Source organism: Physella acuta, unplaced genomic scaffold (assembly GCF_028476545.2).
Source record: "Physella acuta isolate Inbredline_101_S28 unplaced genomic scaffold, ASM2847654v3 ptg000494l, whole genome shotgun sequence".
Lineage (NCBI taxonomy): Eukaryota > Metazoa > Mollusca > Gastropoda > Physidae > Physella > Physella acuta.
Genome location: NW_026732013.1, coordinates 1207788 through 1235272, shown reverse-complemented (window position 1 = coordinate 1235272; position 27485 = coordinate 1207788). Strand labels below are relative to the sequence as shown.

The 27485-nt window shown below is 31.6% G+C and overlaps 2 protein-coding genes across 13 annotated transcripts; one reads left to right on the top strand and one right to left on the bottom strand.

The window, feature by feature from the left end:
- Positions 1-59: 59 nt before the first annotated feature.
- On the bottom strand, positions 60-22285 carry LOC131944473 (striatin-3). Of its 4 annotated transcripts, XM_059305105.1 has the most exons (20): positions 22002-22284; positions 16119-16222; positions 15900-15982; positions 15725-15812; positions 13889-14059; positions 13488-13613; positions 10911-10986; positions 10675-10771; positions 9650-9757; positions 8930-8947; positions 8472-8582; positions 7135-7280; positions 6892-6950; positions 6375-6491; positions 5766-5935; positions 4790-4957; positions 3450-3590; positions 3235-3342; positions 2840-2926; positions 60-2650 (listed from the first exon to the last, which is right to left on the bottom strand). In XM_059305105.1, the coding sequence occupies exons 1-20, from the start codon at positions 22209-22211 to the stop codon at positions 2481-2483; spliced, it is 2358 nt and encodes a 785-aa protein (XP_059161088.1). In that variant the 5' UTR covers positions 22212-22284; the 3' UTR covers positions 60-2480. The 4 variants fall into 4 exon arrangements, with proteins under 4 accessions (XP_059161088.1, XP_059161089.1, XP_059161090.1 ...); XM_059305106.1 differs by lacking the exon at positions 8930-8947 and having other exon boundaries at positions 22002-22282; XM_059305107.1 differs by lacking the exons at positions 8472-8582; positions 8930-8947 and having other exon boundaries at positions 22002-22283.
- Positions 22278-27484, top strand: LOC131944482 (AP-4 complex subunit sigma-1). Of its 9 annotated transcripts, XM_059305139.1 has the most exons (10): positions 22278-22460; positions 22637-22761; positions 24019-24117; positions 24339-24396; positions 24535-24603; positions 25148-25232; positions 26314-26400; positions 26743-26811; positions 26946-26957; positions 27136-27484. In XM_059305139.1, exons 4-10 carry the CDS (start codon positions 24341-24343, stop codon positions 27256-27258), a joined length of 501 nt encoding a protein of 166 aa, XP_059161122.1. In that variant the 5' UTR covers positions 22278-22460; positions 22637-22761; positions 24019-24117; positions 24339-24340; the 3' UTR covers positions 27259-27484. The 9 variants fall into 9 exon arrangements, with proteins under 9 accessions (XP_059161122.1, XP_059161123.1, XP_059161129.1 ...); XM_059305140.1 differs by lacking the exon at positions 22637-22761; XM_059305144.1 differs by lacking the exon at positions 22637-22761 and having other exon boundaries at positions 22321-22337.
- The last annotated feature ends 1 nt before the right edge of the window (position 27485 follows it).

Genomic DNA, 27485 nt, shown 5'->3' with positions numbered 1-27485 from the left:
AGATAGCTTAATTGTAAACTGTATAATAACACATATTACAAAGTGACAAAGAAATGACATGTAGACATGATGTATTTATTCATGAATATAGTAGACTCATATAAGAAAAAAAAAACAATGTGCTGCTACAATAGGAAAGTTAAAATAATCTAGATTGAATAACCTTCATGACTTTTCACAATATCTAATATTTAACAAGATTTCAAACATATCAAACAGATGCTTTTAGATGAATGAAGATGAAACTCAAATACACTATCATTCAACCCCATGGGAAAGCTCAATACACCAGCACATATCTAGAAAGGGATACAAAAAGAAGTCAACAAATGGTCACATTTTATACACACTAAGAAAATCCACCTATCAGCAAAATCTAAAACCAATATTTGCAGAATTAACATTTCTTCAACTCAAAACCTCAGGAATTTTACTACATAATTTGTTAATATGGAATTGTTTGATCAACATTACATTGAGTGAACATTTCATTTAGAGCAGTTAAAAACTGTGTATCATTGTTGACAGTTTAGACAGAAATGACTTAATGGATATAGTTATAATGCACAATGTTTTTGAAGGTTAACCTTTGTGAAAGTTCAAATCACATGTTAACAAACACCTTTACAGAATCTAATAATAATTATGCTACCTTCAGAAAAACATCTAAGGAATGCTTTAAGAACTACACAATTTTCTTTCTAAGGGATAAATAATAAACTTGATTGTTCCATAATAAAACCGGATTAGTAAAATTAATAACTGTCTAAAATCAGCAAAAGTTTAATGAAAATAGGAAATGGTATTATGAGAATATTCCACACAATGGTACAATTTTGTTTAGCTACATAGTGAACAGCATAGTCTATAAGAAATAAATATTTTAATAAATTTACTAATTTGTTCATCAAAAGTTAACTAAAAGATAAGAAACTAACACAACCATAGATATAAACAAGTGGTCGAATTTCACATTATTTTAATATAGTGTAGACCACTTGAAGAAGCTAGTTTCAACACCCTTGACAATCTGCTTAAGCCTAATTCATAACCAGATTGGTTTTCTTTCCTGATTTCCTTTAATAAAATTATAATAAAAGTTATACATAGTCAAGTAAAGAGTAATCTCCACAAGCAAGCACTACATATCTAGTTTATATTGAATTAGCTTTGTTATAGGTACACTTATACTTACAAATAATTTATACAATGGACATAATAATATATTTTTTACAAAAATGTACAGAATAGAAAAAGCTAGAAAAATTCCTCAACAAGGTTTGAATTGGTCAACAACTAGCATAAATGGAGCTCTGCAAAAGATTCAGTACTTCTATATTTAAAAAGCACAAAATATTGTCACACTTAAAGATGATTTAGGACACTAATTGAAAAAAAAAAGCATACACATGTACAATTTTTGTATTTAAAAAAAACCCTAATCCTACCATTTTAAACCCTTATATGTACACTGATGGCATGTTATGATGACATTCACATGAAGAACCTCTGTAGAAAATTTAGAAACAAACAAAAAATTAACAGGATTGTGTTTAGCAATACTAAAATGAATTTATTCTCTCCAGCTCTAGAGCATTCTTGTGGAATAAGACCAAAATGATCTAAATTAACATTAAAGAGACAATATTTTTGATTTTTCTCATATAAAGAGAAGTCATCAGCTTTTCAAAAAAAATTACTGATAATGCTGTGAATTTTTTCCGGTCAAGTTAGTATTGTTTTATGCGGTTTATTGTGTTAACACTCTTCAAGTTAACTTCTAATAATAATGTTGTAGAGAAAGTTGTTTAGAATAATAACCAGTATTTGGATTTTTACATTAGCAGTAAAAACAAGTGGAATTACAAATAACCTTAAAATTTTTTAAAGGCATTTGCAACATTCTGATTTCAATGATTAAAGGTACATTTTGTATTGCTTCTAACCAGTGGCTATTTTTCAATCAATACATAGTTTTACCAAATATTACAAAGTGCACAACATTATGTTAGTTCTGCTTTTTTGAATAAATTATACCACAAATGAATAAAATATTTAATTTCAAAACAACCAAATTAGTATAATTGTTACAATTTGCTATGACTAAGATAGGACAAAATTTCGAACCCATTTCAAAAGTTTTCAATATTATTTAAATGGATCATATAAACAATTATTTTACGGTTTGGTAGATTTTAACTGAATACAGTTTAATGACTCGCATTAATGTGGTTTTATCAACTTTAATGCAATTCAAGTTGTATTAAAAATAATTTTCATAAACATAAAACCTTATTAGAAATATGTGCTAAATTAAATTAAAAATTGGTAAATTTAAAACAATTTACTTGTTTCTTTACATACATTAAACATATTTGCATCTGGCTAGATTTCAATACAACAAAACAGCACACACAAACATTGAGGAATTGCTAGAGAATATCTCCCTTGATTAAAGACTAGAACATTTCTAGGGCACGTCATACAAAGACTTTAGCTAGAGCATCTGCGCCAGCACTTGCTATGTATGGTTTTTGTGGGTGGAAGGCAACATCGTGAATAGACTCCTCAAATTTTTTTCTGTGGGAGGTTATTTCTTGAACACAAGTTTTACTGTCTAAATTCCATAACCTAATAGAACAGTCATGGCCTAATGAAGAAAAAACAAGTACTTTTATAATTTTTGTTAAATGGTTGTGTTGGATGATGAATTTTTTTGTTGTTGCAAAATAGTAGAAGATATGAGTTGAGGTTAAATTTTCAATTTATATGCTTAACTGCTACTTTTTTTTAAATAACAATTTCATTTTCTAAAAAATTAATGTGTTTCTATACTTACTCCCTGATAAAAGATACAACCCATTAGGATCTATCGCCAAACTTGTAACAGAATCTAAATGAGCTACCATTGAGTGAATTAGTTTTCCTGAAATAAAAAAACAACATAAATAAATTATTTAAACGATAAGATGTGCAGGCACTAGTCCGAAAGCAAAAACAAGCTGATTTAGAAACAAAATGAAAATGAGAACTTAAACATGTTCTGTGGGTGGTCACAATGCAACATTTTAAAATTAACAGTATCACAGAAATAGATAAATTCATAAATTTTAATAATTGGAAATAAAGCACAAGTTAAAAATTACATAGGCCAAACTGCCAATATATAATTACACAGTTGAATTTTAAAAAATTTAAAGGTATAATGTGTTAAATGTAATCTGTTCCTGCTACCTGTGTTATTATCAAAGAATCGTATGTGTCTATCCTCATGTGCTGTAATTGAGATTGGAAGAGTGGGGTGGTTGATTACTCTGTTTATTTGGTTGCTTCCACTTGTATCTATAAAAATAATTTATACACATGATACATTAAAAAAAAAGTCTGGAAAATAATAATTCAACATTTAAAAAATATAATGCTAAAACATTTTAAGTTAAACAAAATACCTGAGTTTATTTTAGTTTCCAGCATAAGGACCTGTTTTCCAGTTTCAATATCAAATATGTAAGTATTGGAGGATGTATAGCTTGCAACCATTTGAGTTGGATCGCAACGCACAAAATCAACAGAAGTAGGTACTCCTTCTTCTGGAAGATGTATACAATAATTATCTTATACAATACAGAATGATGCTGTTCAAAAAGAACTATTGTACAAAAACTTTTTAATATTTTCAAAATATTACACCTTAAAAAAAAACAAGACCAAGAAAACTGAAAGAATGTAAATTGTAATTTACTTCCTACCTAGTTTACCATCTGCCAAAACAAAGAGGCAGAAATTTTAACTTGACATGCCTTCTACAAAAACATTTGTTATTTATGTTTTTAAAATAACTTTTTATAATATTGTTGCAAGAGTATTTCCTAATCTTTCAAATCTGCAATAATGGTGTGACAACTAGCAAGCTATTTTGAAAAAGTTTTTTTAAAGTCTTAATTTTTCTCTGAGAGTCTGTTGTGTGCATATTTATCTCAGGAGCCAAGGGGATCCGTGGATTTTGGCGCTAGGAGCCAAAGGTTCAAACGCTAAACCCTTTGAACCCATGATACCACTTTATCGGTCTGAGTCTTAAATCTCCATGCCCCAATTAAGTGGTATTTGACAAATTACACCAGATACGTAGTCCCTACATAAAATTGCGATATTAACAATAAACGTAACTGGTATTGTTCAACTCGTGGCCAGTTCCTGCCATAGCTGCGCCCATGAACCAAATTTTTTGTTGTTTATCATTTACAATGGAAAGACTATTTTAAAATTCTAAAACCGGATTAACTAAGGCGAAATATTGGCGAAAATTCACGTACAAGTGTTAATAAAAATAATAAAATTAATCTTGTTGTTATATTCAGTTTTTATTTTTTTTTATTGGAGTCTGTAGTGTGTACATTTAACTCAGGAGCATGGGGTTTTAGGTTCAGGAGCTAAGGGTTAACACAAAATAAACATTGTGCAGTTAACAAAAATAGTTTAATTTTACACTAATCTCTCCCTCATACTGTATTTTATTTCACTTCTATTTTTTTCCAGAAATTTTAAAACTAAATACCTACTAACTACAAACCTAAAATAAAATTTGATTCACAAATCTTTTCTTAATTGGTGTAATAATAAAGTCATATAAAGTTGCTTTTAATTCATTCTTCAAAGTATCATTATTATTTAAAAAAAAAAAGCCTGTATTCAGCAACTTTCAGTATATAAAAGACTAAATGTGTAGACAACTAATTTAAAAAAACAAAAACATTTACAGATTATCAGTATTTGAAAAGGATGCAATTACCTGTTTCAACAGTAAAAGTATTCAAAAGAGGAGATTTGTTTCCTGGACTCCATAGTCGCACAGTCCCATCACCTGAGCACGAGAGCAGCTGGTTTTTTGAACTATGTATTGATAGTCCCCACACAGCATCTGTATGGGCCTCAAGAGTGTCTGATAAGACATTGGGATCTGTAAAATGAAAAGTATTAGGATTTGATTAATAACAAAATTGTATAGTTATTTAGATATTTGACCATGAAGAAAATACATGGTACCAACCTACAGAATGGTCCTGAAGGACAGTGGCGTAGCAAGGTTGGGTGACACCCGGTGTGGCACCTGATGGTGTCAACCCCCCACCCCCCCGTTAGAAAAATATACATTCCATACACACTTGTAAGTATGTGTATACACATGTTTATGTATTCAAATATTTTTTCTGCTGGATGTATTTAATTTTTACCCCCCCCCCCCCCCCATGGATTAACATATAGCTAATTACGATTCTCAACCAAACTGTTTTCCTCAGGCATATATATTGCAATGTAACTTCCCCCTCCCCCCCACACAGTGATTGCTTTAAAATGTGCTCAGATAATACTAACAATTTGTATCTATATTCAGTTATAAATTCAGCTGGATGTTGCAGGTTTTCTTTATCATTAGCAGGTTTACATCAAGGTGTCACCCCCCCCCCCCCCCCCCGTCAGGATTTGTCCACTTTGCTCTTAAAAGACTATTTAATGTCATTTTTCTGTATATATTTTGCTATTTTTTTTTTGTCTTGGTGTCATCTGGTGCGATCCGCACCACCCCCTAGCTACGCCTCTGCTGAAGGATTAAGTGCATCATATATCATGTAATATATTGAATAACTACATCATGCAGAAAAAATGAATTTTTAAATTAGTCCCCCCCCCCCCCCAAAGAAGTTATTCGATCTTAATTTGGATTTAGTCTAAGCATTCTGTTTGCAAATTTAAAAATGTATTTTTACCAAATGAATCATAAGGATCAATATCAGATTTTGGTATATTCCAGCATCTAATAGTTGTATCCATTCCTCCACTGTAGCACTGCTCCCCAGTTGGACTTACAGCTAGACTTAATACAGGTCCAATATGGGCACGAAACGTATAAACTGGTTCAACATCAAGGGAAGCTGCTCTAAAAATTCAAAAGTTTTTACCTTATAAGTTTCAAATAAACATGTAAATTAAATGTTCAAACAGTGCAAAGCCTCTTATATTTTGCTGCCATTATTAAAATTACAAAAATTTCCCATAACATGTTTGTAATATTTTACAAGTTGTTACATGTAATCCATTCAAAAGAGCATTCATTGGTAATACACTAAATAATTAGACGTACAATGTCTATCAGGCTTTATTACATTAATACAAATTTTGTGTAAATAATTGTTAAAATAAGTATACTTCTGCTGAAACATGTATAAATAGAGACTTAGTTTCATGATTTTATATTTTAATTAGCAAACTCAATATTACTTTTTTTGTAAAAATGCAGACACTCTGGAAAGTTGCATAAAAGTCTTTGTAAAACTTTAAAATTAGCTTTTAAAGTAGCAACAAAATCCATTTCTTACTTTTTGGCAGGAACTGTTTTCTGCAAATTCCATAACTTTAGGGTGTGGTCCTCAGATGCTGTTAATAAGACTGGTTCTACAGGGTGAAAAGCTAGAGCCCTAACTCCATCAAAGTGACTTACAATAAGAAAAAAGGAAGTTTAGTATTAACACTTTCATTGTGAAAACAACATGCAATTCATATTTATAATGAAATTATAAGAACTTGCAGATTTTTGTTATATGTCCAAAATCTTGAATGAAAAGGTTGTAATATTCTTTCATAACACTCAACTATTTATATATCATATAACGTGTTTATCTTCGATCCCATATAATGTTTCTACATTCAAATTTCCTTTTTTAAATAAAATTTATTTTAGAAATTTAATACATCCAACACATTATTTTCAACTAAAGTCCATATCATAAGGTTCTCCAAATATCGCTGAATATACTGAACTTATAGCCAGCGGACAGAGAGAGAGAGAGAGAAGTGTGCACATGGTCTTTTATTTATTTGGATTGATATACTCACCTCCGTAGTGTATATTTTGCATTCCAAGTTTTCCTATAAACTTCTTTTGGAGCTGAAATCTGATGAAAAAAGTTAATGTAACTACAAAATTTATGGATAAAACAAGGACATTTCAACCCATCAGAGAAGAATTGTGTTTTAAGAAAAGTATATGAAAAATAAAATAATTAATGGTAAAAATTAGTATAAAAAGTAATCAAGAATCTTCTTGGCTGACAGTATTATAATGATTAGAAAACTTACATCATAGTTCATGGGATCTGCTTCATTGTTGACAGTTAGTCCAGCTAACTCCCCTAGACCAAGCCCACTGTCTATATTTTCTTCATCATCTTGCATTCCCATCATAGGCTTCCGTGAGTAGTTAATTTGTCCTCCAGATTGTAAGTCTGATGATTATATTGTGTAAAAAGAGATTTAAGAAACCCAGGTAATGTAGTTTTTTTTTAACTGATGCACACAATCCTGAAAAGTCCAATCAGATACTCTAAAATTAAATTATTGTTAATTTCTTTATTAACAAATGTAAATGAACATTCTTTATGTTTAACTCTACTAAAAAATGCAACAAGCAAAGATTAGTCTTATTCTATTAATTCTGTCAAGATTATTGATTGCAAAAGAAGTTTTAAAAATATAGATGCATACTGAAGTGTAACTGCAAGCACTTAACTATTTTAATATTGTTTTTAAAATACAAACCTTATAAATATCATAAAAGCTAGCGTTAGAAATTTGAAAAGCAGGAGATAAATTCTAATCATGCATATGATAAAGCAAAAAAAGCTGAAAGTAGTTGAAGAACAAATAGTAATACAGGCCATAGAACTGACAATTTTTATCATATATTTTTATTACTTGGTTATTTAATGTGTTAAATAATGGTGTAAAAGAATTTTTTGGGAAATGTTAGTATTTCTCTTTAAGTCCATAATTAAATTTAAAAAAAAATAACCAATAATATTTCAAATTTGTTTTGGAATTCAACAGTAAGTTAAAACAATAAAAATAGCCACTTAGCATAAAATATAAGCTTGGCTAGAACTTTTTTTTGGCATTTAAGTCTTTGGTAAGATATATTACTATAAAACACATAAATCATATTTGAACAAGTAAAAGTTTAGCAGTTTCATAATATGACACAGAAACACAGCTATAATATACAAAAAAAGCAACACACCTTCACATCAACTTCAATCATTTAAGTTTTGTCTTAATAAACTTAAATATAAATTCGCAAACAAATTACCAATCATAATGGATAACATTTAAGTTGATGTGGGAGAATGGCTGAAGGGGTAGTTTGCAACAGTATGTATCAGAAGGTTACTGTGTAACTAAAGAAAAATGAGGCTTATAAAACCCAGAAATCATAAAAATGTGTGCCCATCACAAAGCTTTGATTTTGATTTTTAACAACAGCATTTATATTTCAAAGAAGTCTAGTTCTTGGAATTAGTTAAAACTAGCAGTGTGAAAAATAAGCTGCTTAAACATGTTTGCTCTAAAGAAGAAAGTATTTTGGGCAGCGAGTTATTTGGAGGATAAATATATGTTGTGGCAGAGAAAGATGTCCCTACCGTCAGCTCTGTCATCATGAGCAGATGTAAGTGAGTTGTCACCATTTGCCGATGTGTCTTCATCACTGCCCAAACTGGCAAGCATGGCCTGTAAGGCATGCCGAGTAGGCCCTGTAAGACAGTGGCCACATAGCAAAGTGATCAGACTTCAACACAAGTAAAGCAAGACTTAACATGCGGCACCATTAAAAATTAGGTCAGCATTTTGCCACTTCCATAACAGGTTATAAAAAAAAAAAACATGTCCAATAATGCTGTACATATGCAATCAGGCAACAAGTACATAACATTTTTCTAACTACATCTTGATTTATTAAAAACTGACATCCATCAAAATATTTTCCAAATATTTGATGGTGTTGCATCAGTTTCATATTAAGATGCATTTCGTTAACATAAAAAGCTTCAGGTAGTACAATATTTTATTTATAGGAGCTAGCAAGCTTATTGAAATATACCTTGCACTCTAGGCGAGTCTAAGAAAGAGGCAGATCAATGATTCAAATATTGCATGTAAGACAAGTTTAACTGAAATTGTACATGCTATAAAAAATAAGAAGTGCTCTGCATTTCAAAATCTTCAAGAACAGTTTAGAAAAACTGAGTGTTAATTTTTAAAAACATGCACTTTTTAAAAAAATAACTGCAACCGACTGTAAAAACTTTTAACATGAATATAAATTCATAATTAAAGAAATTTTGATCCCTCACAAATGAAAAAGAAAATTAAGAATACTGGTTAAGTTTTAAAGATTTAAGTTCAATTTTCAATTGACATCTGTGGAGGAGAATGGCTTAAACTGTAAAAAAAAAAAAACATTCTAGGAAATCAACTTGACATGACACTACTTCTAGTTAAATATGGGAAAAAACCATGGGTTTTTAATTAATAGATGATGAAATTAAGAAATTTAGCAGCTAAATGATCTAAATTATGTTTCCTTTTGACTTGAGTAAACAGTGAGAAAAATTTTTTTTATTTAAAAAACAGGAGCATTAAAGATATAATATTTTAAAAATTACAAAGGTAATAAAAAAAATCACTTGACTCGCAAACTGGAAATAATCACTGAAAAGTTATTTGACAAAAACTTTTTTGAAACTTAAACTCCATTCAGTAAACCAAAAATTGGAAGACAATAACAAGCATGAACTGCATACACAGTTACAACACTTACTATTTTTCTTTCCCTTTCTTTCCTTTTTATATTGCTCTTTCAGTTCAGATATATGACGCTGATCCACCACCCACTCCTCATCCTCACTTGAGGAAGTATCATGTTTCTCTGTTTTGACACCATTACAATAATAAGAACACTAAGACAAGTGACAGCACACAGATTGGTGAGGAAACCTAGTAGGTATTACATGTCTACTCAAATGAGTTGAAATGTACTCTAAGAGTCTACTTTAATTGTTAATAAACAAAATAATGAAGCTCTCTATTTAAATGAAAGGCCTGAATATCACCAAGCCAGAAAAATACAAATAGAAGGTAAAAGGTATATAACTAAATTTGTTCTACTAAAATGAAAATCTGTCAAACTAAGAATATTACCTAAATTATATCTAAAAACAATTTTGATAGCAATTGAATGTTATTGACGTTAATAATAACAAAAATGCTTTAATGGAAATATAACTAAAACTACATGGTTTTTGTGCTTAAGTTCAGTAAGATGACTTGATAAAACCATCAAGCAAATGTGTGCATCAACTGCAATTTTACACAGATGTCTTTAGTTGCATTATTTATAATTAACAGTAATTCATAAACAAAATTAATTCATAGAAAATTAACATCTGTGTAATTAACAGTAAAGATTACAGACATACAAGTGAATATGAGCTGATATGATGTATTAATGCACATTTAAGTCACAACAATTGAAACATTGCGTACAAGGTAGATATGCAAGAAATAGTGCTTGGGTAATAAAAAAACAGAAATGTTAACCGTTCTAGTGGCATCGTTATAGATTTTCAAACCCATTTTACTTAAAATGTAATCTAAAAACAGCTTTCTTGCAAATCATAGAAAAGATTAATGGCAAACAGACACATAAAAGGCAACATCTTGCCAACTACAATAAATATGACGGAAGATTTTTAAATTGTTTCTTCATTTCACTAACTGATGAGCAAATATTTACGCACAGAGCAGCAATGAGATATCCTCACAAAAAGGAATTAAAGGACTCACCTGCTCCTTCCCCTATTTCTGACTCTAAAAAATGAAACTCTGCCAGGGCTTCAACAGTGTCAGGATCAGTTTCATCCAATCCTTCATTATTGTCATTCTGTAATGTATTTAGAGCTTGATATAAAAATTATGCTTTTTATTATAGCAGGTTGTAAATTTATGTTTTAAAAGTTAATTAGTATTTTTATATTTGTACTAAAAAAAAAATTAACATGATATAGAATAAACCTATAAACCTTTAGTTTTATGCCTTTTCTTTCCAGCCTTTCTTCAGCTTCATCATCAGCTGCCATTCCATCTTCATTTTCATCGCTAAAACAAATATAAAACAGGAGCTAAATAATACCATCCTACAAAAGCAGGAGCTATAGTAGTAGCATGATAAATAAATGTGCATATGTCAAAGAGGATGAACTAATATGAACAACATTCATATGATGTGCTAGTGTACATGTCATGTGCGCTACTATCTCAGAAGAAAGGCTGACATAACACTTTTAAGATTTCATCACTTTGTCACCAATTGTGTATTTTTAGAGGCTTGATTTTGTTATGTATAAATAAATGAAACTCTGTCAAAGTAGTATCCCCGACGCCCTGTGAAGGGTGTTCAATCAACAGATCACACGAGCTTAAACCTTTAAACCTGAGGTACAGCTTTTTCGGTACTTATCTTAAATCTTCATGCCTCCAGGTACCGATAAAGCGGTACTAGATACCTTACCTCACATAAGAGTTCGTACATGAAAATATGATATTTAAAAAGTACGTAACTTGTACGATTTAACGGGATCCGGACAAATGGCCGACAATGAAAAAAGGCCGACAAGGTCAAATGGCCGACAGGAAAAAGACCGGCCAGACATATGACAGAGAGACCATAAGAAAATATTTACAAATCCAAATGCACAAAGCGTAATCTGCTCTATAAATTTAGATTGATTTAAAAAAGTGTGCCTCCAGGTGCATTTCATTTGGTTTCCTTCATTTCTCCTTGAAATATGATGCTTTTGCCAATTACCTGTTTATAAACTACAATATTAGAATTTGCATGATTGTCGGCTTCATGGTTTTCGGCCTTTTGGATGTATGTCTTTTGGGGGTCTGCCTTTTTGATGTCGGCCTTTTGTCATTCACCCCTATTCGACTCAAGTTAATTATTAAAATAATAAAATTAATTGTGTTGTTATACTCATAGTCTTCATTTTTTTTATCGAGAGTGCTGGATGTGCAATCAATCGGGAATTTTAGGGTCAAAGGGTTAAAATATGCATAGTGACCTCACAAAAGTTGAGTTAGCTAAGCTTCTAGAGTACATTTTAGTTTTTTGAAATTGGAATACAGCTAATTTCCAATTGAATTTTTACAGAACTACAAGAGCTAAAAATGTTTATCCTGTTTTCTTTTTAACTTAGCATCATTAGTACTTCAATATTATATTTTAAAATACATTTATTATGGGTAATACAGATTTTTCAATCGCAGACATGCTTACACCTGGTGACCAAAACTATAATATTTTAATTCTTAACTTTTATTTTCTAGATTGTGCCTTGATATTTCCCCCATTTATTTATGTTTACAAATCCATAAAGAATATTTATTTCATTATTCATTCATTTCTCTGAATATCTCTAAAATATTGCAGAAGCTATTCATTTTTAAAGCTCCCACAATTTTGCCAGCTGATATTTTCTGACATGTAGTCAAGATATTAAAAGTAAACAGAATGAATTGTAACGAATGCTTAAGGGAAATAATCACATTTTGCATGCTCTTTTTTTTCAAATTTTATTGTACATTTTTGCTTTTAAATTTAGCAGAACAAACTGACTGAATCAGAATTGTGGAATGAGACATGATTTTTTTTTCTATTTGGCTGAACTATTCCAGTTCTGAACGGACTGTAGTAATGTCTGCTTTTGAAATATTAACATGCAATAATCTCTTCTATGTTATTAACAATAAATATAGTATAAGAATGTGCGAGAATGTATCCAAAACCAACCCTGTAAGTTTAAATCGGTTTATTTCTTATTAATGTGTGCATTTCAGACACATTTTGAGCTTCTTTTCAAGTTAATGGTTGCTTTCGCATAATCAGACTTTTAAGAATAAGATATTCACATAAATTCTATAGTTAGATGATTAAATTATTAGAATTAACAATCTATTGTAGAATTGTAATACTTTAATATTAGAAAGATTTTAAAAATTATTTTGAACAAGGTGTTGGGGGTTGTTTCTCTTAGCTTAGTATCTGGGGAAGGGCTCTGAAATAATTTTTGCTAGCAAATGAAGTAATGGAACTATAATTCACGGAACTTAGTTGGACTTAAATTAAATGCTGCCAGATTATATTGTTACTTCTGCTTAATTTTCATAAGCCTTTTTTGCCCACTTTCCTCACTTTCACCTATTGGCCATTTAAAACAAAACCTGTCAAAGAAGGTGTTTCCTCTTTTTCAAAATGTTGCAGAAATGAGTTCGACAACATATTTAAATAGCTCCGATGCCGGACCAATTGCAACTTTTTCAGGTGGTTTTTTCCTTTTACTGTGAAACAAGCAGATCCAGTTCCTCTATCTCAAAAAATAAAAATGCTTGCTCAACTGCTTGTATCTCAAAAATGTAAGTGTTGGGTATTCATTGGTCAATGTGCCAGTGTTCTTATTGGAATCAGCCCAACACAAATGATTTTCCAGTTTGAAATACACTTTTTAAAGGGCATTAGCTTAAGGATATTTTGAGACCAGAACTGGATTGAAACTATACCAGTGCTTGACATATTGGTGAAAGCAAAAGCCCCTTACCTGAGATCATCATCATCTTCAACAACACTACCAGAATTCAAAAAATCAAAGGTGGTCATAACTGCATTCTCTGCATCAATCAAAGCACTATCATTTGCCATATTGCTGAGTTTCTTCAATCCAACTCTGTAATTTAAAAAAATCTTTGCACTATAAATTTAATATTTTGTAATAACAAAACACTATGAATATATTAACAATTGAAAAATAAATATGTAGTTTTGAGGACGGGTTTTAAAAAAAAAAACTTACAGCCAACAGTAGCTGATCTTTTTTTCTGGCTTCAACATGTTACAATCAATAAATTGGCCATTCATTCTTTTTCTTTCCAATATTTCTCCCAGTAACATAAAGTTATGCACTCCATTCATAGCAGCTATAAGATATTGTAAAATTATTACCTTTTACCCTGGTTGTCTCGTTTATTAGCAGAGTTCTCGCCATTAACAAGTACAGATTGAGAAATATCGGCTTCACTGTCACCTGTTTGTGTCTGCAGGCCCAAAAGTGAACGAACTCTAGCTGATCTTACATCTATTATGGTATCAGTATAACCTATTTCTTGAAGATATCTGTGGAAATAAATGTGTTTAGTTTGTCCTTTATAGTTTTAATTTAATAATACAGTATTAGCAAAAGCATATTTGTTCTGAATACTTTTTATAAAGTCCTCACAGATTTATAGGTTAATAATAACTTTAATAACTAATTGAAATAAATAAGTTTGCTTTTTTTTTTTAAAATGGATGCAGCACTAGAGTACATAGTTTTTTAACTTAGTTTTAAAAAGGTAAATAATATCCAAGGTTCCTGCACCAGTTAACCTGAAATTCTATGAGAATTCCATGAGTTTTTCAGGAGAAAACACAATTTCAGTACATAATTTAACATATTAAAAAACAAATCAACCTGTATTGAATAGTAGCATGGCATTTGTAAATTTTTCAAGTAACAGTTTCTAAACAGTTTAGTTTAGTTAAAGAAGATTCTCTTTTAGACTGAATATTAAAATTTGACACTTTTCTTATACAATTAATTACTGTCCACGAATTAAGCCTGTTTTTAAACCCCCTCTTCAACACCAGTTCTAAGGCCTGTTGTTACAAATTGAATTCAAAACTTCTACTCCCACCCCCTCCCCTACCCCTAAAGAATAAATGTAAAAATATAAGATAACACTGACAGTCCTTTTTACTGCACCTCCCCCAACTGTTTTTAATTTCACAAAATTCTTTCAGCAATAAAGTCAAAAAGTAATTTAAACTGTTAATGATCTGTGTGCACTGTTGTTTTCAATGCAATGATTACTGAAATAGTGTGAGTTAATTCTCTTAGTAAAATTATAATAAATTAATTTAAGCCTTTCCTACTGAACAACTTATTGGGCCTAGCAATCATAGTTAAGTGACTTAACCCCTCTCCACCTCACCAAAGACAGCCCCCTTCTTAACCATGTCTTATCTTTTAAGATAGACATGGTCTCATGATTTAAATGAAAGTCTTCAACAGTAAGTAAGCCTAACTGTATATAACTTTTTATCATGTGATGGACAAGTAAAACAATCTGAGTAGCTCAGATAGGGTCTACTAAAAATAAACTGTACTTGGGAAATAATACTTGAAAATAAAAAACTGAGCCAAAAATAGTTCTTTTCTGCTAAATAACCAAATAGTTTATTTTAAAATTGCTGGTAACAGTTGGCCTGTATTATATGTCATAGGTTAACCCTGAAAGAGCGCCAAGCCACAATCGTGGCTTTGCTGTTACATAACTTATAACACATGAGGCCATGTGGCGCACGCTTTAAGGGTTACAAAATGCTATTTGATATTGGTTGTGAAGTCACTTTTATTTTTCTAGGGGGTCACACTGAGCACATCATGGACCCAACCAGAAAGTAGATCTGGGGCCTAATGGACAATGGAATAAAATTACCCCTAGGCTAAACCTAGTTTTAGACCTACTTGAAATTTCCATTTAAATAAAAAAGAATTTTAGCCTATCAAAATGAGCCGCAATCATAGACATGAGAAAAAATGAAACCAAACCCACCAGAACACTGGTTAAAGTCAGCTATACATCTATATTTAAAAGCTTTTACCATGTAATTGTACGCGCAGAAATAAACTTAATTTGATACACTGTTTTATTAAGCACAATTTTATACATTATGAAAAAATAGTGATAGATATTAAAGACTTCAATCAATTCAAATTTTCTTAACTAATAGACTTACTGTCGAAGTAACTGTCGACCTTGTCGCCATGTTGCATTACTTGTTCCTGATGAAGTTGACAATGATATTTCTCCATCTATCTGGTCTTCTAAATGGATAATTTAATTATTTTTTAAGTTTAAAAAAAAATTAAAGCACAAAAGCAGTGTTTTTTTTGTTAACAAGCAATAAATACCTTTATTATCTTTGTCAAAAGATGGAGGTTTCAAATCGTCTGGATTCAGATCAGTACCATATTTCAGCTTATGGTATTTAGCCCTGTATTTGTCAAAATTTTTAGACATATAAACATTAAATAATGCTACCAATTTCTTTAAATAACTTGCTTTTAACGATTATTTTAAAATTCTTTTTTACGTAAAAAAAAAAAAGCCCTAACAAATAATGGTTTCACCTTTCTTGTTTCAATGCAAACTCAAGCATTTTAATTCTTCGAACTAAATCTTGTTTCAAGTTTTCTTGGCCTTTTCTCTCCCCTTGTAAAAATGCGATGCGAGCCTATATGATAGAAGATAATATGTTGATATTAAGTGTCAAAGTTACAAAAAATGAGGAAAACAGTTGCACGTTGGATTTTTTTTAATAGCTCAACAGACTTTTTAATTTTAATAATTCTAAAAAGAAAAAAACCTGCTTATTAGAAAGCATATGTCTACTGCATTCTTTTTTTAAAAAATCACATTTTTTTTTACTTTCTCATATATGGAGTATAGAGAAAGTATTGTAATAATGAAAAAAAATTGAATGAAATTAGGATTGTGACAAGATGTAACACCTCCTAAAAATAAATTCTGAAAAATTAATTTTACAATCTTGTCAGTCTGTGTCTATGTTAACAACATAAATTGACTACCATTTCAGTTAGGTTGACAAAATATCTCAAATAAGTATCCTTATCACATTTGTAGTATTCTATCAACTTCTCAGCGATTTTCAGGAACCTGAAGTGGTACTTGCCCTATGTCTGGTTTGTCAAAAGTATAAGATCTTATACCTAGATTACTTTGAATTTTTGAGTGACCAGCGGTAACTGAAAGTAGTACTTTAGTCTATTCTGGTTTCTAAAATGCTTATAACTTGATTAGTATTTCCGTTAGGTGAACAAAACTTCATATACAAGTGCTCATGCATATAGAGTTCTGTCCATGGTTAATTTGGCCACATCCAAATAATTTTAGCATCAAATATAAATGCTTCTGTATGTTGTTAAAGTATCCAATCTGCTATTCATAATATTAATAAAACTGAAGTACTGCTTTTCTCTGCTTGTGCGCTATTTCCTTATAATTAATGCTAGCCTATCATATATCAGAATATCTTTGTTTATGTCTCAATTATCACGTGAAAAACCAAATTGTCAGACAAAAACCAAACAATCCAGTTTTTATAACCACATTTAATTTAATAACGCCGCATACAATTTAAAAATATTTAATGAACCACTTGAGGCTATTTACGTTTGAGTTCACTCATCTGTCTATCATCTCTCAGAAGTGGAATCTTGCAAGCAAAATTCTGATCACTTCTACAGGATCGATTACTTTCAAACTTTTCTCTTAGGATGCAACTCTATGACAATGCAATGTGATTTCATTAGATCTTTAATTAACTTTTTAAAAAATTAATTATAATTTGTTTACTTAAAAAGGAATTTTTTCTGCACTATTATACACACATTGTTGTGTTCATCTGGAGTACAATTCTTTTCACCTTCATGTGTTTTCTAGTAAAACAAGTGGTTTTGTCACAAAGCTCTAAATTTCCTTTGCCCCATTGCAAGATCCTAACCTTATTTTTATAAAAGAATATCAATATGTGAGAAAATTTAGGGGAGACCACATCCCCTTTATTATTGAGGTTTTTTTAAAAAAGCTGTAAATATCAGTGTATGTCTATGTTGCCCAATCATGCTGGACGCAGACTCTCTGACCTTCCCTCGATCTCCAGACAATATCGTTATCATCCTTACTCCCACCAGTCTGGTGAGCTGTGGGTCACGCCGAATGTTTACAACAGTAGAGCCGGGTCGAATAAGTGACTGCTATTAGGGCAGATAATTTAGTTTTTAAACGTTTTGAAACTTAGGGGAGATAAGTTCTGCTTGATCTTTTCATTGTCTTTACAGGCGGTTGCTTTCATTGTCCTTCACGAGTTACTGATAGCAAAATATTTTCAGTGGTAGCATTGGTAGTGTCGGATTCGCAAATTATGAATTACTGAAAAGTAGAAAATAAACAACTAAATAGCGTGTCGGCTTGTATAATATGATGTGCTAGGTAATGTGTCATTCCATTATACACTTAACAGTACAGGCTCTTTGGAATTTGTTTGCAACTGTTAATACTGGTGGAAAGGATTTCACTATTTTCACTAAAGCTTCAACAATAAAAGCAGAGCATTATAATTGACGTTTTTGAGATTGATTGCTTCACACATACATAAGGACAGCAAAAACAGCAACAGCAGAACCAAGTACACATTTTACAACCTTCTCATTATCTTGACGTCAAAAGCATAATCTTGCTTTCCAAGATACAACTTATGGAATCTAAAAAGTTTGATGAGAAGCCCCTGATTATTTTTTTTATTGACATGGATTAAAAATTTTTTTATGTCAATTCTGCCTTCAGAGTGGCAGTAAAAAGAGTTTAAATTTTTATTCAAAGCAGATGATTATAGACACCGATGCCTGATAATAGACTCTTCCATAAAATTAGTGTGTTGGGTTCATGTGTGTATTTAGTTAACTACCAGTAACCTAACACCCCTTTTTTAAAGGAGATTCCATTATCGGACACTGGTATAAACATTCTCCCAAAATGAAAATGTAAAGAACTTGGAAATATTTTGTGTACATTAAAGGCTAAATTTCTATTTAAATCAACCTGGCATTTGAACACAATTTCACTAATCTAGAGCTAGATTCTAGATCTAGAGTAATATTACCAGCCCTGAACACCCTTAGCTCGAAATGGAGACTCCTTTCCGGTTTGAGACACCTAATTTCGTTACTATTTCACATAGAATGAAAACCGAAGCATAGAAATACTCTCCAGCCAAAGAAGAATAAAAATATGTATTCCCTTTTTTCCCCATTCGCAATATAACTTTTAAATATATGTCCCCGAAACAAACAACCCAGTCGTCCTGGACCCGAATACAATTTTCCCGGTTTTGCCTCCAAACCACTGGTCTTTCCTCCATTCGACTAAGTCATATTTTTGCTGTTTTTTTCAGCTCAGTTGAATAAATAATCTTGTACTATTAATATTTTATGTGTTTAGTTTTGTGTTTCAGTGTGTATTTGTTTTTAAATGCCAAAAATAATATAATTTATAACAATGGAAAAAAAAATAGGGGAGATAACTCTTTCCAATAAAATGCTTGTGTTATGGTTTACTATGGGTAATCGTTTCCAGGCAAAACATGTAAATTTTCATCCTCCTTACGACTACCCCCAAAAAAATGTATTTAGTAAAGAAAATAGCCTTTTCTATAAACATATATGTCCTGTAGCCCATCCCATTCAATTTCGGTTCAATTTTTTCTGAAAAAAAAATAAACATTGTTTTAAAAAGACGCTAAGTCGGGAGGAGGCTTTGCTTGTCCCGGCAACATAAAAATAGCCGCCTACATGACGGGTTGCTTTTAATTGCTCATATCCCACTGTGGGTAATTCAATGGATCAAAGTTTGATATAAAATAAATGGACTTATAAATGGACATATTTGCTACCAATTAGATCTATAATGTTTCTGCATAAAACATTCAAATAACAGTGCAATTAGTATTCAAAGTGAGAGTTACGGTGTTCGTTTCGAGGCGCATAGTCGGGCCAGGCAGAGTTACTCTAGATCTAGATGCTAAGCTAAGTCTAAGAGAGTAAGACAAAGTTTGACTGGCAATCTCATTTGTTCATGATTTCATTTCGGAAGCCTCACTAGTGACTAGATCTAGTCTAGCTAGAATCTCTAGATCTATTTAGATCTAGATCTAGGTCTCTGGGAGTCTAGACCTAGATAACTTAAGATCTAGATTCTAGACTAAATTAAACTAAATTTAGGGTAAAGGAGGGCGTTAAGAGCCGTGTGGTATTAAGCCCCAATCAACACCCCGCCCCCACAAAACCCCCAACAACACTGCTAATCTACTTCTGAGGTAACAACCACTGCTGTTCTTTGATAACAGAGAAGCAGAGGATTCATTTTATGTAATTTATGACCCACTTGGTCCAATAGGGAGAGGATGAGACAGGATTTAATCCCACTGCTCTTTCCCTAAAATTTCTCATCTCCATAAAACCATTTTGTGAACTTTTTTTCCAAATAGACATAACTTGGGAAACTTTACTTTGTAATAAACCAAATGAGTTTTTCAAGCCCATTCTTTGTTCCTGTATTAGAGCATTGGTTGTTGTACATTTTAACACTATTTTTATAGCTATGGCTAGAATAGTTTTATTTTGGTGAATTTTTTTTGCACAGTGATTATTGGTGCCTAAACAAAATGGCCGACATTTGTCCCATTTTACCATGCTATAAAGTTTTTATCATTATCAGAGTAAAACTTGACTGATCATTACCATAATGGTTTTATTTGTTAGATAATAACTAAATCTACATGAATACATTAATTTTGTCCACTAGCTTGCCTGTTTAGAAAAGTTATAACAGATACTGTTATGTGGCTCTTGAAACCCTAAGTGCAAGTTTCTCATTTATTAGACCACTGAATATGACACTGGTATAGGAATAGTTAACACAAAATGTATTAATTGTTAAACAGACTTGTGTCTAAATGATAGAAATACAATTCTAACCTGCTAAAAAGTAAAAATTCAGCCATCTGATGTTAGCAAGGTAATTTTTAAAATGGTGCTTGTACTTATTACCCCTAAGGGGCAATACAGCCGACTCAGCCCCCTCCTGTTTCTAACCAACCATAAAACTTCTAATCTCTTTGTAGGTAACATGAATAAATGCTCTTAGGTCTCAGCCAATCTGGGGTGGTATGTTATGTAATTTATGACCTTCATGGTCCAACAGGGAAGTAAACAGACACATTAATACCACTGCTCCCCCCTTACAATTTCTTACCCCCATGATACCCAGCCCCCACCAGTTTCTGGCCCACTATAAAACTTCATCTCTTTGTAGGTAACATGGACTACAGTTACAGATCTCAGACAATCTGGGATGGTATGTTATGTAATATATGACCTTCATGGTCTAGCAGGGTGGAGACCAAAGAGGAATCAGTACCACTGCTCTCCCTTCACAATTTCTCACCTCGATGATAGCCAGACCCCACCTGTATCTAACCCACCATAAAACTTCATCTCTTTGTAGGTAACATGGACTTAGTTCTTAGATCTCAGCCAACCAGAGATAGCATCTCCTTATGTAATTTATGGCCCTCAGGGTCCAGCAAGGAGAACAAAGGGGAAACCAGTACAACTGCTCTCCCCTCAACATTTCTCACCTCCATGTCATGTTATGTAATGTATAGCACACATGACTTATCAGGGGAAAGCATTAAGGCAGATTAGTTAGTACCACCCCTTTTTACATACAAGAATGTTAACTCTGGACAGCTACACACTAGTATACTAGCTACACACTAGGCATACTAATGTGCCTACTGTAAACTACTAGACTTTAGGCTTAGGCCCTATGTACACCTGCAATTGTATCAATTGTAGACTGGGCCCATTTGGGGCCTAATGATAGCTAGTATCAGTTAAAGTGTGTGTACACAGCATTAACTAATTTGGGGTTAGAAATTAATTATTTTTATTGTGGAGTTAGTCTAAACTAGGAGATAATACTTAATGCCCCATTGCCCGGCTCCTTTCACCCCAAATGCTGATTTTGGGGGCATGACAATAAATGTTCAATTAAACCCATTTAAAGTATATTTAATACACTTTGTTATTATTTTTATATTGTGTAAGATATGTTAGAATAATTTTGCCATATTTTCAATACTAAAAAATTCTTAGATTAGTAGAAATCTTTAAAAATGTACAGGTGCTAAAAAGTGTGGCTCTTAACGCCCTCCTTTACCCTATTTAAAAAAAATATAAAGTGATGAAAATGTCACTCAAATCACCAGGGATTTTTTATAATTATAAGATTAAAGCTAGATTCTAGATTATGTACATTATTATAAACAATCAAATTAGTAGATCTAGTTGCATTTTAAGTAGAAATCTAGATCTAAATTCTAATCTAGATCTGCATATTTAAAATAAATTATATTGTACAAATCTACGCACTTGTAACTCGGCCCGTTCCACTTCCCACTGAGACCTCTCCATTTCAAATCGTGCCCATTCCGTTTGCAAAAAGTGTAGAATCCCCGGCATTGAGTACTGAGGACGTTGTTTGATGCCATCGTCTTGTTGCGATTTAGTAACCATGCCTAATGCACCTGATACGGGCCCGAGTTGGCCTCCGTGTTGTGATCCTGGGCCGTCTTCTATCATATTTGCATGGTCGCCATTACAACTTTCGTGTTCATCAGAGGGCGCTAGCCATCGAAATGACGTCACAACTGCCAAGCCTTTTACAGAATCAATGATTTGGAAAAGGCGAATTTCCACTTAGAGACAGTTTAGATCTCTTCTAGATCTAGGCCTAGTTGTTTTAGTTAGAATAGAAAAATTAAGGGTTTTCAGAATTACTAAGATCAATAATCGAATTATTTGTAATTTTAAAAAAAAAGAGACTTAATGGTTTGCTTATTGTAAATTGTATTAAGAAAACTTTAAAATGTTAAACGAAATCTTCTAAGTAAATGTTTAGTTTAGGCTTAGTCTTCTAGACTCTAGATAAAAAAAAAAATAACATTGAAAGTAAAAGTAGCCAGAGTGTATCGAAATTTCATTTAAAAATGATTTTTTTTTGGTAGAGATTTACTAATCAAGTTCAAGATCTAGACTAGATCTATATATAGATCTAGTAGTAGTATTAGTTAGATTTAGATTTAGATATCTAGTCTGATCTAGATCTAGTAATGAAGAAATCGATCTTCTGGTTGGTTTGAAATTTTGAATTCTCCATCCATTTTCACCATGATTATCCATATTTTTATATAGACATTATAAAATAGTGATTAATAGTGCCTAGTATATTGCCCAGGTTTCACAGGCATGCACTATTTAAAAGTATTTATAATTACTACCTCTTATTATTACTCATTGTTTTAAATAGATCTACATCTCTATAATTATTAATTATTGCTTGTCTAGTGTTCCTACGAACGAAAATGTTTGTCTTTAGCATTAGGCCTACTAGATCTTTCATCTGATAGTCATTAAATTTTGGGTAGCTGTTGAGAATACTCCAGCAAAAAATGTTTATTTTGAAGGGGCTATGCACCCTTCGACACTTGGGTTGCAATATGACACCCCGGGTTCTCCTGTGAGTATTATGGCATCATTTTAAAGAGTGCCATACACTATGGATATGGGACAGTGTGGCCTAACAGTAGAGCATTAGGCTACTAACCAAAAGTGTAGTTCAAATGCAGGTTTAAGCCAAGAGAATGTCCCTGAGTCCACTCAGCCATGATGGGTACCTAACTCAAATTAGGGAAAGTAAAGGCAGCTGGGCATAGTGTTGACCACACTATCCCTTCATATGCAACGGTCAAGGAAACAGGTGAACTATTCACTTGACTATCCTGTTTGAAAAGGGAACTTACACAATAGATACGAAGGTCTACTATAATCGTTCAGGAAATCAAATCAGACATGTTTGCTGGTGGTTCAATGACTTGCCGCACCCTAGGCTCCCCCTTGAGCACTATAGCACTTACATTCATTTTAAAGAGCCAACAAAGACATGGTGGCACACAACATTCGAAGTTGAAACGGAGCCAGGGCTATATGCAGCCAGGGCTGTATGCAGCGCCCCTACTGTAGTGTAACTGGTGGCTCCAGAACGCTCCTGACATCTGTACATTAATGTACACTTAAAGTGTACTGTGGTGTCTGGGTGGTAGTGTAGACAAACCCGCGCCAACAACTAAGATCAAAGAAATATAGTGCATCTTTACATTTCCATAATTCAGTTTAGGAAAACAAGATCATGCGTTTAAAAATACACAATTGGTAACACATTGATGAAACCCTCTTAACAATTGTCCCAGCCTTTCTTCGTAGACAGCGCAACGTGCTGTATGGCTACACATGTTAAAGATATAGATTAAGACTTTAATAAAAAATTATTATAATAATAAGTAAGAAATCTAATTCTAATGTAAATTTCCAGAGATGTTTTTTTTTTCAGTATGTTGTTGCTCCTGAAGTATACAGCTTGAGCCTTGAGGCAGTTCTTTTTTAGACAATCTATGCCTTTTAAAAATTACAGCTGTTAGGCTTAACAACAGTTAAGTATATAAATATAATTTCATTTCTCAGCAATTAGTAGTCAGTCACTGAAATATTCAGTCAAATCGCTTACACTGTGTTAACACTTATGACATTTATACTATATATAAGTCTAGGGAAAAAACTACAAAAAAAACAGCTACTGGTTAATTTAATATAATTTTAAATATTTTTTTCCCATGGAACATGTATTCTTCATTTGTGATTTTTTTTTTCTAGACATGTATAGAAAGTGTAAATGCAGTGTAAGAGTAGACCATCATGCTATGAACGCAGAGTAGTGTTTGTAACTGTTAGAACTAAATAGGAACAGCTAGTTAGGCTTACAGACTAATTACTTTATTTCTATATATTTTATTGGTATATTATTCAGTATGTAAATTTAATCATCTTTTGTTACATTTTTATTTTTAAGGTCAATCATAACAAATATGATCCTGTTTTGTATTATTGTAAACAAACAAGGCAGAATAAGGATAAGAAGGTGAGAGGATTTTCACCATTTAGTAAATAAATACAGCACGTTCATGATTAAATCAGTATTATTGATGAATACTGAACTAGGCATGACTTAATTGAAATCTATCTAAATACTACTAAAAGCGAAAAGTGTTTTTTGTTTGTTTGTCTGCTTCGTTAGATGAAAACTGTAGAACGTTAAATATATAGCCTATTTATCTAGAGAATAATGTTCTCTTTTCCCCAAATGTTATACACAAATTTATGTAAAGACGATAATTAATTTATTGATATATTCATTTGTAGAAAGACCCCTTAAATTAAAAGTTCAGAACAAACACTTTATTTACACAAACATTAAAAACTTTCACAGGGACTTACCTTGGAACTAATAGGGATTTATCAAACTGAAATGCAACTTATACTGATAAACAAGCTTTAAGCCAATCCAAAAATAATTTACACAAAAATACAGGGGCTTACTATAGTGATGTCACATGAAACGTATATGATTTTATCAAAACTAAAGCTAGTTTAGCATAAAAATACACACATTTCACTTTTTATAGGAACTATCAGCACATACAAGAAAAAGAGAGGGAACAGAGAGAAACTGCAATAGTTAAAAAGGTCTTGATGCGAGACAATAAACAGGTATTTTTAAATTTAAAATTGTCAACTTTTTTCTTCTTCTTCGTTCTTAATTTTTAGTGTTGGGAGGGATCGAGCCTTATCTGCCAGAGGGTTTGAAATCGAGACTTTTTTTCGAATTTATCAACCATGAGCTTTGCAGACTCGACGATGCTTCCATCACAATTAAGGATTACGTGTCAACCTGTTTTGCGCCATTGAGGCCATTGACTCTGATTTCAGCCTGCTTTTCTTTTTGGATTTGCTTCCATAGCCTTTGTCCAACCAAGAACAAACTACAAGGCAGCAGTTGTTTGATTTTGGAGTTGTCTCTCCTATAAGAGTGGCTGTCCCCAGCTAACGAGCCTCATCTGCCCGAGGGTTCGAACTCGAGACTTTTTGGTTTAGCAACCATGAGCTTTACAGACTCGACCACATCAACTTTTTTAATTTGTAAGAGCTTTCCATTATCAAAGCCATTGTTACCCAACTTAAAGGCTTTCACATTATTAATTATTATTAAACCATAGACCTATTAGTAAACACAAAGGTGAAATTTAAAAATAGTATATTCAGTCAAAATGTTTAAAATCATAGCAGTATTTAATGTTTAATATATTTGGTATTTTCTACATGTAGATTTTAATAAGCTAAAATTGTACTTTGTGTATTAATTCATTTAATGTGTTAAAGATTACATTAGCCAATTTTGACAACATAATTTTTTGAAGTTTAGCAAACATTGATTTTGTACCAGTCTAGTGTGTTGCTCAACAAACATACAAAAAAGAATATTCTTTATATAAATTAAATGAGGGGGAAATATTACAACTGGATTGTTATGTGTTACATCTAGCAGAGGACTCAGGACATTTTTTATTAGCATATGTAGTCATATATAGTAATGGTGATGGACAGTGAAGATGAAGAGTGACTGTGGTCAGAGAATATTAGCAACATTATTAATCCAATGATACAGAATTGATTTTAATTGTATGCATCACATTTATCTACATTTTTAATACATTTCCATATATTTTAAAAGACAGTTTTTCAATTTTTGAAGAGCTATAATTGGATTATAATAACATTTTAAACTCTACAGTGTAATTTTTTTAGTCATGGTTCAATCACAGTAGTTTACAAGAAGTACACAACTTTAAGCCTTATTTGTGGTGTAACTAAAGAAGAGGTGAGTGGTCAAGTAGTTTAGCATAGATTATTATTTCTGTGTCAAATATTGTCTCAATACCCCAAACTTGTAAACGTGTGTATATATGAAATTAATATTAATCAGTCATCATACTGTTATATTATAATTTTTAAATCCTGACTCGTGACATTATTTTTTATGGGTTTAACTTTAAATGCAGGACAGGGCAGGAAAAAGTATAAAACATTGAAGTTAGTTAAGACAAGAATAGTGAACATGTATATTTAGCATTAAGTTTACACAGATTAGGGTATACTGATTCATTCATCACAATGTATTACAAATAAATAATTAGATTTTCTTTGGGTTAATTCTTTACAGAATGAATTAGCTATTCAAGAATTATTGAATGTTTTCATGGATTGCATTGTTTCATATTTTCATCATGTAGTAAGTATAGTTTTAACCAGTACTTTAAATAATAGTAAACCAGTATGAATAATTTTTAGTTTAAAAAAATATTTTTGCTATAAGTATAAGGGTGTTTTTTAAAAATTACAAGCGCCTTTTATTTTAAATTTCAGTCTGAACTAGATGTATCCTTTTAAAATTATGCTGAAAATAGTGAAAGGTGGGTTTTAACATTTTAGTTTTTTTTTACAGAAACTCATTTAACTTAATTTCTAGTATTACACTTACACATACCAAATACTTAAATTGTAATACCCATTAGATACACCCAAAAAATAATGGCAGTTCTTTAACATGAATCAGATTGTTCATAACATGGAGAGAATATACATAATTCTGGATGAAATAATTGTAAATGGTTCTATAGCTTACACCAGTAAAGAACGGGCTTTGATCCCTCTACAACTGATTGATGCAAGTAGCTGAAATCTCTGATGTTTGAGATAACAGAAGGGTTATGATAAGCATGCGGCATATTAAGCTGTCATTTATGTTACGGACAGGTACTGCATTATTCTTGATGAAAGTGTAATATTTTGTATATGTTTTGTGTTACTTTAAATGCTATATTTATATCTATTTAGTTTTAAGATGTAATGTGTAAATATTATGTAAACACTACTTTAAAAATAAAAGTTTTATAAAATTGTTAT